The sequence below is a fragment of the Betta splendens genome, chromosome 3 (genome assembly GCF_900634795.4).
Source record: "Betta splendens chromosome 3, fBetSpl5.4, whole genome shotgun sequence".
Taxonomy (NCBI): domain Eukaryota; kingdom Metazoa; phylum Chordata; class Actinopteri; order Anabantiformes; family Osphronemidae; genus Betta; species Betta splendens.
In genome coordinates, this window is record NC_040883.2 from 2,593,775 (window position 1) to 2,606,145 (window position 12,371).

The window sequence follows — 12,371 nt, forward strand, 5'->3', positions numbered from 1 at the left end:
ACAATTTTATTTATTTTAATACAGCGCCAAGTCACGTAATGTCAGTAAGAGTAATGTAAATATTATCCTCATTGACATGTTTCTCATTTTGAAAGTTAAATAAACACACACTTTAAACTTGAAAATATATTATTTTTAAGGACAGCACACAGTTGTCATATTTTCCCTGAAGAAAATACAGAGCAACTAAAATTATATTTAGTTCACTGACTGAATTATAAAAACAATAAAAATAAACAATTATCCGTAGAAACAGCGCCACCTTCAGGACAGTTACAGAGACACAGGGACTGGCCACAGTGCCCTTTACTGCACATAACTACGGTAAATGATTCAAAAAACACTTTCAGAAATATCAAAACAAATCAAGTTTCATTTCAACTGGAGTTTCATTAGAAAAAAAGACAAAGATGTCGTATTTGACATAATGTAAAAATCCTGACTGTTTCTTCAGTAGTATGTTACTTGTAAAACGTCTCCAATGCTTTTAGCATCAAGCTATTATTTATTATTTCTGTATTATTATTTCTGTATTAATTATGAAGATGAATTAATGCAAAATTCTCAGAAGGAGAAAACAAAAATCAGCTGTCCAGATTTTAGGTCACAAACAGACTGTGAGTCGTCACCGCTCCTCTGCCAGCAGCGACCTGAAGTTCTTCAGCTCTCTGACACTGGTGGAAATCCTGTGGGACATTTCAAGAGCACTTATATCTGGAGGCTGCAGTTCACTCCGTCTACGATTTGATTCAGGAAAAATACGAGACGTTTACCTTCCGAAAGCATTAAACAGAGAAACCACCTCCTGTCGGCTGAGCTGGAAACTGGGTCGCTGGCCGCTGGACAAGGGCAAAGCTTCAATCTGTCGCTCTGAAAACAAAATCTTCAGGGCTGTGCCTAATCCTTGAGTCTAATGAGGAGAGAGATGATCCAAACAAAGAGCAAATCACAATATGATCACAGTTTACGTTGCCTGTAATAATACCAGTACGTTCAACAAAGATTGAGGTGCATTTATTTAAAAATTGAACATGGTGAGTAGCAGTAAAAACTAACTCGCCTGCAGTTTCCCCCACAGCCGACATTTGAAGCAGTCCACGCAGTCCATGATCCTGGAGATGTTGAGGAAGGCCAGCCTGATGTCCTCCTGAAGGAAACATGGGTGAAACACAAACACTCTCATGTCACAGAGAACAAAATAATCCAACCAGACAAATGTTAAAAGACGTGCTTCTGTCCACGCTCCGCTGCCATTAAACACGTGTAGCTTTAATTTGACGGAGCTGATCTAGAAGTTGAACTAGTTATTTCCTTCCACATGTGAGAATGGTCATGATTTTAAACACAAATGGGGTAAATGGGTTTTAAAGGTGGCTGACCCTCAGCTTGGCTGCTTCCTTCTCATCGCCAGCAAACAGAGATGTCTCATCGAAGTGCAAAGGGAAAGATCTGAAAGATGAATCACCACTAATTTAATACAGATGTTGTGTGAGATGTGTCATTTTTATCACTAGCAACAACTAATCTAAAAAAAAGCAGGATTCAAAGCAACTAGAAATGTGAACTCTGACCACTGACCTCGCCAGCTGCAGGATGTGGAGCAGCTGCTCCTTCTGCTTCTCGTCCTCCTCAGCTCTGCCCGTGTACAGGTGGAAGCTCGGCTGCTGGAAGAACGGCAGCACCTTCGCCAGCGCCCGCAGCTCGATCAGGAACAGGAAGTAGAGGTTACGGAGCCGCTTCGGGCCCTCGCCGGCCGTCAGGTCCGAGTCGAAGCGCTGCCGGAACTCAGAGACGTTATGGCCCCACTTCTTCTGAAACCAGTTGTCTGCGGAGAGGCACGTTTTCAACCACTGCTACCTCGTCTTTCACAGGGACAAAAAAAGGAGCCGTAGACGTGAGAGTCACCTTCCAGGAGGTATCTGGCGCTCAGGTGCACGTTGATGCTGGAATGGAGGCCTGAGACGAGGCGGTAGAAGGCTCTCTTCTCCACACACTGACCTGAGAGACACAGAGGGATGAGAACACAGCCGCCTCCTCCTCCTCCTCCTCCTCCTCCTCCTCCTGGTGAAGCCTCTTACTGTACCTTGCAGCCAGCTGTAGAAGGTCCTGGCTGTGGAGAAACGCTGCTGTCAGACACGTAGTAAAGTAGAATCAACTCATGGTGCAGTGCAGCAGTGTAGATCTCCTACCTTCGCCCCCTGAGCCGCCATGGAAGGAGTCAGGATGTAGTGGTCGCTTAACACTATATGGCCTGCAAAGTATTAGGGGAAGGTTATAAATATATAAATAGCTCGCTTTCTGACTAATTCTCTAATTCATTATATTGTATCAGTTTTATTTTACTATTACTTTTATGTTAGTTTAGTATTTTAAGGCAGAAATATTTGTATCCGTTTGTGTTTACTTGAAGCAGTTCTCCTCGTAGATGCTGTTCCAGATCTGCCAGGCCTCTGGGCCCTTGTAGCCGGTGAAGCGCTCCGGGTTCAGCAGGAGGTCGACGTACTGGGAATCTGGTGAATCCTCGTCTGGTAAACAAGACTCGAGTCAGTTCCAGGTTACGGTTGCAACATCACGTTCGGTATGAGCCAGAAAAAAGCCAGACGTAAAGGTTGGAAACCATCAGACTGGAAAGGATTGTTGGTTGATTGTTTATTTCAATGTAAAGGTACCGTCGACCACACAGAAGCGTTCTGCCTCATCGTCGTGTTTGCTCCAGTCCAGCAGAGCCTCCTTGGTCTCGTCACTGGAAAAGACACAATATCAGTCTAGTTGTTCAAATTCTCCTGAATAACCAGAGTATGATGGGAGGTCAAAGGTCACACAGGAAATTAAAACGCTTAGTGTAACAATGAGACTGTGTATCTGGAGTGACTGAATCGACTAAAGTGAAGCTAAGAAGCCGAATGTCTGCATGTGCTTTTAAGCAAACGTTTCCTAATAAAATCACATAGTTTTCACCTGTTAAACATTCTACATTATCTTTCAGCATTTGAGGCTGACCTTAAGGAGACGTCCACAGCTCCGAGACGCTGAGCTCTCTCACACTCGTCCAGCTGCTTGTTTGCCTCAGCTGAATACTGAAAACATACAACTCGCTTTAACGCATTTGAATAAAAGGTTTTTTCAGCACTATGATTTACTCTCACTCCACCAGGAGAGTCTTGGCGGCAGTTTTTCCGCTCACCTTGTTGTGGGAGGACGATCTGATCCCCTGTGGGACCTCGCTCTGTGGGACGACGTGTATCAGACAGCCTGACGTTACTAAAGCACGTCTTGTTCATAGCACGTACAGCATGTGAGACAAGCAGCACTACAAAGGCAGAGTGGATGAGACTGTAAAGGCAGCAGGAACTCACCGGAGAGCAGGGCTTCACGGCGCAGTCCCTCAGGCCGCAGTGGCTGCTGGCCTTCCAGAACGGACACGGCTTGTTCAGGTTCACCTGCAGGAGAACTGCTGCGTTAGCTCACACCTGTGTGTGTGTGTGTGTGTGTGTGTGTGTGTGTGTGTGTGTGTCTGTTTTACCTTGTAAAACCGGAAGTAGTCAGACTCCAGGAGAGCTTTAAGTTTGGGAAAGAGCTGGTCGTTGTTGAAGCCATCGATGGTCTCTACGTCACAGGCACAGTCGTCCAGGTTTCCAGTGACCTGGATGTAAAACAATCGGAGCTGCTCATCTTACTAGTATTTCTAAAAACAACCAAAAATAATAGAATAATCATGTTGAAGTAGCGCCTCTTTGGCTACTGCTGCTTATTACTACTTGTTGAAGTTTGTTTTGTACATTTTGGACACACACCAAACGTTACAGGCTGCTGCCTCAAACAGCAAAACTAACCAGATTATTTTCACGTTCGCTGGTTGAGTGAAGCGATTTCTACCAACTAAACATTTTAACTTCCAATTCACCTTCAAGGAATGAAGCAAACATAAACACGCAGCAGACACTATAGCGGACAGTGGGACGAGCGCCGAGCCGCTCACCTGGCAAAAACACCTGCCGCGTGCGGAGCCGCACACGTGGAGGAGGAGCAGGACGACCACCAGCATCATGACGACCTCGGTGCGGTTGCACAGCGCTCCGTGTGGCTCCTGCACAGCTCTCTGTACTTATGGCAAAGCTTCACGTCTCGCTACCAGAGGAGCTGCGAGGAGGAGGAGACGGCGAGGATGACAACTTTGCTTCCTCATATTTCCTCATTTCCGATCCGCTACGTGTGTTACGTGACGAGATGATCACTTGAATCACACGTCAGACTCGGATCGCGCTCACCCGTGCCGACGTGCTCAGGGTCAAATACACTAGGAATATAACGCATAGATTCATATTTACGTGAGACAAAAAGGAGTGATCGCACGCGGAGTGTTTTTGTTCTTCCGGTTAGTCAATAAAATACATATAGTCCACATTAGACACCGAACTATGCTTTACGTGAACTACAGGCTTAGACTAGACTATGTAATGAATACATACATTTATATATGTATGATAATTTAATACCAGGACGTATTTGTATGTATTTAAAGAACTGAAACAAACGCTGTTTAATTGGTAAACTTATTCCTGATATACATTATTTAGAGAAGAAGAATAGCGTGATTAATCTGATGAAATGTTGAGTTAGACGTACTGACAACTACACAAAAAATGTTGTGTTTGTTAAACGTTGTATTAATGTTGTTGCTGCGCTGTGATGTAATAACACCAACCCGCCACTCAGTGGCGCTATTTATGAGCAAGAACGCAGCGCTCAGTGCACTGCATCCTTTATCATTTACATGCAATTAAAACGATTAACAGCGACTATGTTATCAGGATAATGTCACATTAACTATCACGTTCCTTGAACGAATCTCCGTCTGCTACATTATTTTAAATAGCAGATAATTTGACATGTTGGTACCTTCAACATGTTTTAATATTACACATGATATACGTAAAACTCGATCGGAAGCCTCTGCTCTGTTTCTGTAAGTGCCAACAAACCAAAACATATATGAACGTTTTATTTTAAAATTTAATGTCAACTCACAGGGTAATTTTTAATCGTCCAGACTAATCCACAACTAGAATAGAGTAAAATAGAAGTTCAGTTACTGCGTAAATCAAAAAACATGTTACACATCGTGCTGTTTATAGCTTTTAGCGTCATGCCTGCTTGGCGGGCTTTATTAACTGTGGAAACATTTATTTTTCTAACATTTCTGCCTCTCTCTCTCTCTCTCTCCCTCTCTCTCTCTATTTTGGTGTTTCCTCGCGCTGCCAAGCCCCTGACGTAATGCTCCGCTGTTAATGATTAGCATGTGGAAATGAGGATCGCGAGCCCCCCAACGCGACAGAACGGTAAAAACAAAGGCGGAACTTGAATTGTGCTTTCAAAATAATAGCTTCATATTCGTTTTGGTTTAGTTGAACTATAGTTTGGTTTCACAATAAATTAGCTATATACTTGTAAAACAGCACAAAATTGCAAAATATCAGTAAAATGTTGCCTGTAATTGGCTCCCGCAGTCTGCAACCCTTCACACTAAAAGCCACGGATGAACGGATGTTGTGCATAGTGGGTGCGTGGGTGCAATTCTTATTTTACCTAATTGTTATTTTCTCTTTCTGTTTTTCGGTTTATGTAGGTTAGTGTAACATTTTGTCACAACCTAAATTGCTGACGCCCGCGCTGAATCTTACTTTGAAAAGATCACAGGAGGTTTGTCGTGTTCCGTGCAGTGGAGCCGCTTCTTTTAGACCGGAGCAGCCGCCGTTCGCTGGAGACTCGGGAGCAGGCGGCTAAGATGGCAAATCCCAGAGACCGGGAGTGAAGGGGCACCGAACCCCGACAAGCAGAGCCTGTTGCCCGTCCTGACGCACACCCAACAATGCAGAGTTCGCCAGGAGGTAAGAAGCGTACACTTTCTCCGACTATTCATCAGTTCAAGCTGAAGTTTCCCAATGTTTGAATTGTCACAGTTTTGCCGCTCAACGCCTCATTTCGTGTTTTCCCATTTAACGCCAAGTTGAATGAAGCCAAGTCTGCAGTTACTGGGCTTTTGTATCGTTAGCAGTTACGTCGTTGTTGCTAGCGGTGCTGTGCGGCGTAAGTTTTCGAATTCCAATAGAATCGTGCTTGTTACGCGGTCATAGATCGATAGGACGTGGATTCAAACGTGCGCGTGTAGGCGCTGGTTTGTCCTTTAGGAAACTTTACTCACGCGTTATCCGCCGTTGCCCGTGTGCTGATGAAGCAAAGTGACCGTTTTAGACAGACTCAACGCCACCGTCTGCTTTTAGCTCGCGAGGGTAAACGACGGCTAGCGAGGCGAACCTGCGGTTAAGACCCCGGCGGGACGGAGCGAGGGCGCCCCGCAGACGCAGCCCTGCCGCCGGACGCCGCTTCGGCCGCCGGCGTCGTCCCCTCGGAAAATTCGGGCGTGCGGAGCCAGCAGTCCGCTACCGAGCGCTGTATTTTTAGGAATGGGTGGATACCAGATAGGGATTTTTTTTCCGTTTTCGTCTCGGCGGTGAATTCCACAAGCCGATGCGCACGGGCGGAGGCGTGGAGGCGATCCACGAATGGGCGCGTGAAGGTCGGTCCGTGCTCAGCGACTGCAGCGCTGGAGCAACAGGGAGCCGAGCTCCGGTGTGAAAGTGGGCAGTGAGTTGCGTCTGAGGCGCCGGGGCTTGTTAAATGCTTATTTCCAACATCCTTCCGCAGGAGTACGAGGGATTCCCTGCAGAAAAATGCCAGAGAGGCTGAGCCTGATGTGACACAGCGTCTGCTGAAAGGAAGCTGACTCATCAAATATCAGTCCCTCTGGGAGTGACTAAGTAGCTGAGGGCAGCTCCTATCGCCTAATGCTGATCTAGAGCAGCGCCTCGTCCGTCCCCCTGCCAGCGGAGATCATCAGGCAGGAGAAGACACTGCAGCAGGAATCTGCCCCACACAAGATTCAGGCGCCTGACGTAGAATGGTGTCCAGCCGGCGCAGCTAATGATGACCCATCTAAGAATGGCAACAGAGCGCTTCAGCTGAATCCCCACTGACCGACCGCACCAGAGGCAACAGCATCCACAGCAGTCATCGTCCGCCGCCTTTGCAGTTACTGCCAGTGTTCTGACCGCCCTCGGCCCGGCCCGGCCCATCAGCACCACAGCCGGTCCTTCCCTGCAGACCATGATGTTTCGCGATCAGGTGGGCATTCTAGCCAGCTGGTTCAAGGGGTGGAATGAGTGCGAGCAGACGGTGGCTCTTCTGTCCCTGCTGAAGAGGGTGAGCCGGACCCAGGCCCGCTTCCTGCAGCTCTGCCTGGAGCACTCCCTCGCCGAATGTGCTGAGCTGCAGGTCCTGGAGTCGGAGGCAAACAATCCAGGTAGGACCGCTGCTCACATTATGTGTTTACAGGCACGCTCATGAATTAGTTTTTCAAAATTGAGAATTTTTCCCCTTCTCTCACTCTACACAGTTTTATTTTATTGTATTTTATTGTATCCAAGTAGTAGAGCCTTCGTTATAGATCAAACAACTTTTGTCCCATCCTGTAGTGTCTCACCCTGGAAATCACATTATTATAGACCCCATGCAAGACATTTCCTTTCAGAACATACCTGGTTCCAGAGTAATAAATAGCTGAGTTACTGATTACAGTGTGACGAGCTGCAGCCAGTCGGTATCAGGGTAGATGGAGCGTTTGGTAAACTGTAGCTCAGCCGGTGCTGTGGCTGGTGTCAGTCAGTCACTCTGTAGTGATGCACTGTAGCGCTCCTTGTGTTGGTATTGAGCCAAGAGACCCAAGAGGGTTTTGGCTGGGTTTTGTTGCATCAGACTGCAGTGTGACCATGGAAACAAAAACCCTGGCAACCGACTGAGTTCATGAAAAATAGAATGAAGCGCTGCTGCTGCTGCTGCTGCTGCTGCTGCTGCTGCTGCTGCTGTTGTAATGGGGAGTAGGCATCTGTGTGAACCTGTGGTAGCATCTGAAGCCAGTCAATATCTGTTACCTGTCTCCACATGGTTCAGTGTAGGGGTGTTGGATGTTACCCGGGGGACAGGCCAGGATTTACAATGGGCAGTGGCGCTAGTTAATTTAGGTACTGTCATTGTTTAATATGAAGCTAAATAGATTAAATATGTAATATGCTGTGAGGGTGAGGAACTGACTCCTGTCCAGACTGAAACAATCCTCCCTGTTAGTCGTTCAGTGGGACATGATCAGGTTGGTCACAAGTGATTAAATGAAGTGAATGCACTGAAAGTATGCACTGAATTCTATTAAGTGCTTTCAAAACTGAACTTAGATCTGTGCTAAATCTTTGCATATTTCCCTCTATATCAACCGCGGCTGCTGACGCGACATTTTAATTAGCTTCTGTAGTGTGTAGTTTCATACCGACTTCTAAAGCGCCACCTGTGTAAGCTTGTGGCTGCTTCCCGCACACTGATTCATCTAATTCAGCTGAGATTAAATCAGTGGGCCTGTTTCAGCGCCGAGTTAATGTCAGGACACATGCTGCTGAAAGAAGAGACACTGAGAAAGTTGTCCGGTTACGTGATCTCTGTGGTATGTTGTGGTAGCTTGTTTGAGTGCTTATGTACTAAGTTAGTGTAAACCTAATGCACAGGTTTGTTGTCTTTCTTGTACTAAACTAATAATAATTTCTTGCCACAACTGTGTTTAGGGAAAATGTATCTACAGTATATTCTTCTCCTCAGAACTGCTCCTTAAAATGTCCTTTCATTAAGAGGTCACCATGGGTTCTGCAGCTATGCAGCTCCATACACAGCATGCTGCTTTGATACCTTCCTTCACTAGAAATGTCCAGCTCCAAAAGTGAAGTAGCCAGTGGAAGCCATTCTATGCCAGTCCTCTATAGATGACCACACACTTTCTTCTGTGATCTGACTGTGATCAGGCTGCTGATGGGCTCCTCTAAAGCGGTTTCCAGCCCTCTCTGCTGGTTACCTTGATCAGGTGTGAACTGGCTTTTCCAGCTGTTGATCAAGGTCATCAGAGGTAGCCAGTGCTGAGTTAGCAGCAGGACAGTTGCCTTTGAAGACCAGGACTGAACTAAACTAAACTTAAGTGTGCTTTTATTACTTCTTCTTCTGAATCTGAATAATTCTGAATTACTAAATGTAATTAATTTATTTGTTTAACAGCATGTGAATGAAACCAGAGGTAAACAAATAATCAGCTTTAATAAGGAATTCATGCAGATCTTAAAAAATTCAAACACACGGGTAAGGGGTTAACGTGCAGCTGGAAGTCTTAGGCTGAGTGGAAAAGAGCAACTATTTGGAAAGCGGTGTGCAAATGACTGGAATCCTCCGTGACCTACTTCTCTGAGCTGCTGAGAGGCCGCCTTGTTTAGGGACCCGGTGAATGATGCGAGTTGTGCTGTGGGGGTCACTGTCTCTGTGATGGACAGGGTTGCGTCACACAGGATTTATTTTTGATTGTAGATTTAAGTAATCAAACGGCAGCGGATGAAAAATGTAAGGATCATGATATATTTGTACAAATATGTAAGTGCAGCATTGGTTTTCCAGAAATTTCAGTTAATATATAGTTAATATATAATGCTTTGTCAGCAAGAAAGCCTTGGCAAATTACTTAATGCATTTCCCTGTAGACTACAGTAATAATGGTTTTTAAACAATGTACCCTCAGATGAAATTGTATCAAATTGTAAGTAAGCAGAACCACCTGAAGAACAGCCTACATAAGCACAGACGGACTGTATAGTTGGTGTGTGGGTGGAGTCAGGATGGGACAGTGGGCTTGGTGTTCTGAATGACTCACTTCATTTCTGCGTTGTGTTAGTGTACGGCTGTTTGAGCTGCAGAGAGGCAGGCATCTGATAGGTACAAGCAGCTGTGCTGTACGATTTAGCTCTTTGTGCTCATTGTCAAAGTTGCAGTTCATGCAGTATTTATCCTCATTATTGACAATGTTAGAGTATTTTGATCAGTTTTGTTTAAAGTCTTAAAATCTGGGAGTGTCTCACATTGAAGTAGAGACCCTCTGTCCTCCCCATCTAATACAGAATACATTGTATGTTTATTTTAGTGTACATCCTAGCTGTTTCTGGATAAAAAAATAGGAATTAATAAATGCTGATTTAGGTTCAGTGTACCTTTTTGTAATTATTACGTTGTGTACATACACAGGATGTATCTTGTTATAATAGTGAAGTGAAAAGCGGGCTGGAAACCAGCACTCTTGGCTGATGCAGTAAATGGTTCCGGTGATGGGGATACTGTCTAGGAATGTGAGCACGTCGAAGCACACTTGAGTCTGGGACAATCAGAGTAGAACAGGGGTTTTCCAGGCTGATTCCACCTTCACTAGAGCCGAGGTCCCTGGAGTATAACCCCGTACTGAAGAGGGCAGGGAGAAGGAGAAATAGTAGGGTGGGTCCAGAAAGACGGTGAAATTCAAAAAATGCTCTCATTTACAGTTAGAACTCGTTCAGTCTGTTCGCTGCCCAGTCTTACCAAATTTTTGCTAACATTGCTGCTATTATTGTGCAAGAACAGAACAAGAGAGTTATGACGTATGTTTGTAAAAAGACTTCCATTAATCTAGACCCAGTATTGGCCCTCATAGAAAAGACTGGAAAACTATTTTCAAAGCTACCAATGCTCTAAGTGCCCCCATCCTTTGTGTCTTTCTTCTCACTGTCACTCTCCTCCTGTAACAAAATGGACAGAGGGAAAACTCTTGTCCCTGGTTTGGGCACCAAACAATTTCATTGCACCCACGCATGAGCAAACAGTCTATTTCTGGAAGTTGACGGCGTGTTCTCTGAACTCATACTGAACCTCAGGAATGGGGACGGACAACCAGTCAAAGGATCAGAGGGAAAACAAAATAAAGCTGGACTTTTCCTCTGCTGCTCCACTAAAAGCTGCTTAGTTCCTTTTTTTTGTTTGCTGGGGAGCTCAGCACAAACCTGACGCCAGGCTCTTGACTTTTCTGAGAGGGGAATAAGGTGTTACAACACAAATGCTCAAGCTTTAGATTGTTCACTGAACCTTTCTATGCTTCTTTATGACTTTAATCCCAGCTTTGCTACTGCCACAAGTTGGATTACCGCCATGTGTATATATCTGTCTGTTTACTACAACACACATCACCATCAGCTGTGACTGAGTAGAAAGTCCACAAACATTAAAGGTGGCTTTCAATAAGACACACACAGGATGTCCATTTGGACAGCGCCTTCTATGTGTGAGTCACATCCCTGTGGGAGGATTTGCATGTGTGAGTGGGTGTCTGATCGGGTGAGAACAGGTGAGGGCAACCAGTCTCGCTCATAGATGCCCAGTCAGTCTGCTCCCGGGCAGACGTGACATACAGACGTATAATGTTTCTCCATATAGACCCCGACACCCTCGGCCCCGCCCTCACCAGTCGTCACCCTGCTGTCCCGCAGCTGGCAGAGCAATACAGTCCAGTTTGTTTGAGGGGAAGAGAAAGTTCAAGCTCTCAACACCACTAACAGAGTTGCACAAACAAGGCGGCACAAAAAATAACAGTTTGACTTGGAATATGAAAGATGTTTGGTCTTAGACAGGACGCCGTCACAGTAATGTATTTATTGAGTCAAACACTTTATTTTATAAAAACACACATACACTGTAGATGTCTGGGATTCCCCACATGCTGCTCATTGGTCTGTAAATATAACTTGTATTAAAAGCAAGTAAAATGCCTCTGCTAACTAAAGCTCTAAGCTATACAAAAAGACAACACAAATGTCAATACAATTGCTTTAAATGTCTGAAAAGCACTTTAATTATAGTGGTAGCTGGTTTGACCACGCAAACACCAACAGTGGCTGACTTGACCTCAGCGCATGATGAAAATGTAGACTATACAGGGTGGTGTAGTATGAATGTGGGTTAGCTCTGTGTGATGCTCAAAGATAAACTTTAAGTAGAGTTCTGCAGTGATCAGGATTACACTTCTACACCAGGTGAAGTCTGCAGCAGGTGCGTCAGTAACTGATCTCAGGTCAGCGCTATTTGTTGTTCAGTAGTGTAAAATTCCCGTTATGTTTGTTGGATTTGGTTGTTTGAGAGAATAACATAAATGTGACAGATCCAGTTGGTCATCATTTGTGTCCACTCGTCAAATCTAGTGTAAACAGTGGAGCTCATGCGCCGTGGGCTGTTGTGCTGTCATTTTTCTGAATGGGTCTCTGTGTTTGTGTTGTGTTGCCTCAGACAGTGTTACAGCTGGATGTTGAAGGTATGTCCTTCTGGCAGGGTCACAGCAGTTAGTTCGCTGCTACAGTACGTTGTATTCGTTGTTACTAGGATGTCTGGAGCTGATATGGAGGATCAGGACTGCAACTTGAATAAATACTGAAGGTCTT

The 12,371-nt window shown here is 45.2% G+C and overlaps 2 protein-coding genes across 5 annotated transcripts in view; one reads left to right on the forward strand and one right to left on the reverse strand.

Annotated features, from left to right (window-relative positions):
• On the reverse strand, window positions 1-6,463 carry ero1a (endoplasmic reticulum oxidoreductase 1 alpha). 2 transcript variants are annotated; one of them, XM_055507233.1, is made up of 16 exons: window positions 6,203-6,463; window positions 3,980-4,140; window positions 3,524-3,643; window positions 3,357-3,440; window positions 3,185-3,226; window positions 3,001-3,077; window positions 2,670-2,743; window positions 2,405-2,525; window positions 2,190-2,251; window positions 2,084-2,110; window positions 1,906-1,998; window positions 1,579-1,825; window positions 1,380-1,449; window positions 1,061-1,147; window positions 774-910; window positions 1-686 (listed from the first exon to the last, which is right to left on the reverse strand). In XM_055507233.1, exons 2-16 carry the CDS (start codon window positions 4,046-4,048, stop codon window positions 626-628), a joined length of 1,371 nt encoding a protein of 456 aa, XP_055363208.1. In that variant the 5' UTR covers window positions 4,049-4,140; window positions 6,203-6,463; the 3' UTR covers window positions 1-625. The 2 variants fall into 2 exon arrangements, with proteins under 2 accessions (XP_055363208.1, XP_028999760.1); XM_029143927.3 differs by lacking the exon at window positions 6,203-6,463 and adding an exon at window positions 5,682-5,817.
• samd4a (sterile alpha motif domain containing 4A) overlaps window positions 5,748-12,371 on the forward strand; it is a 27,892-nt gene continuing 21,268 nt past the window's right edge. For 2 of the 3 annotated variants that reach the window (XM_029143920.2, XM_029143923.2), the window contains exons 1-2: window positions 5,748-5,888; window positions 6,706-7,360. In XM_029143920.2, coding sequence (XP_028999753.1) covers window positions 7,165-7,360 — 196 coding nt within the window. In that variant the 5' untranslated portion in view covers window positions 5,748-5,888; window positions 6,706-7,164. The remainder of the gene's footprint in view (window positions 5,889-6,705; window positions 7,361-12,371) is intronic. The other variant, XM_055507232.1, reaches the window with a different exon arrangement.

Bases quoted from the DNA above. Each gene is read 5' to 3' on its own strand.
- ero1a (XM_055507233.1), bottom strand. From the start codon at position 4,048: ATGATGCTGGTGGTCGTCCTGCTCCTCCTCCACGTGTGCGGCTCCGCA. The intron at 3,644-3,979 runs GTGAGCGGCTCG...TTTTACATCCAG, and splicing joins GCGGCAGGTGTTTTTGCCAG to GTCACTGGAAACCTGGACGA. The intron at 1,148-1,379 runs GTCAGCCACCTT...TGTTTCCTTCAG, and splicing joins AGGAAGCAGCCAAGCTGAGG to GAGGACATCAGGCTGGCCTT.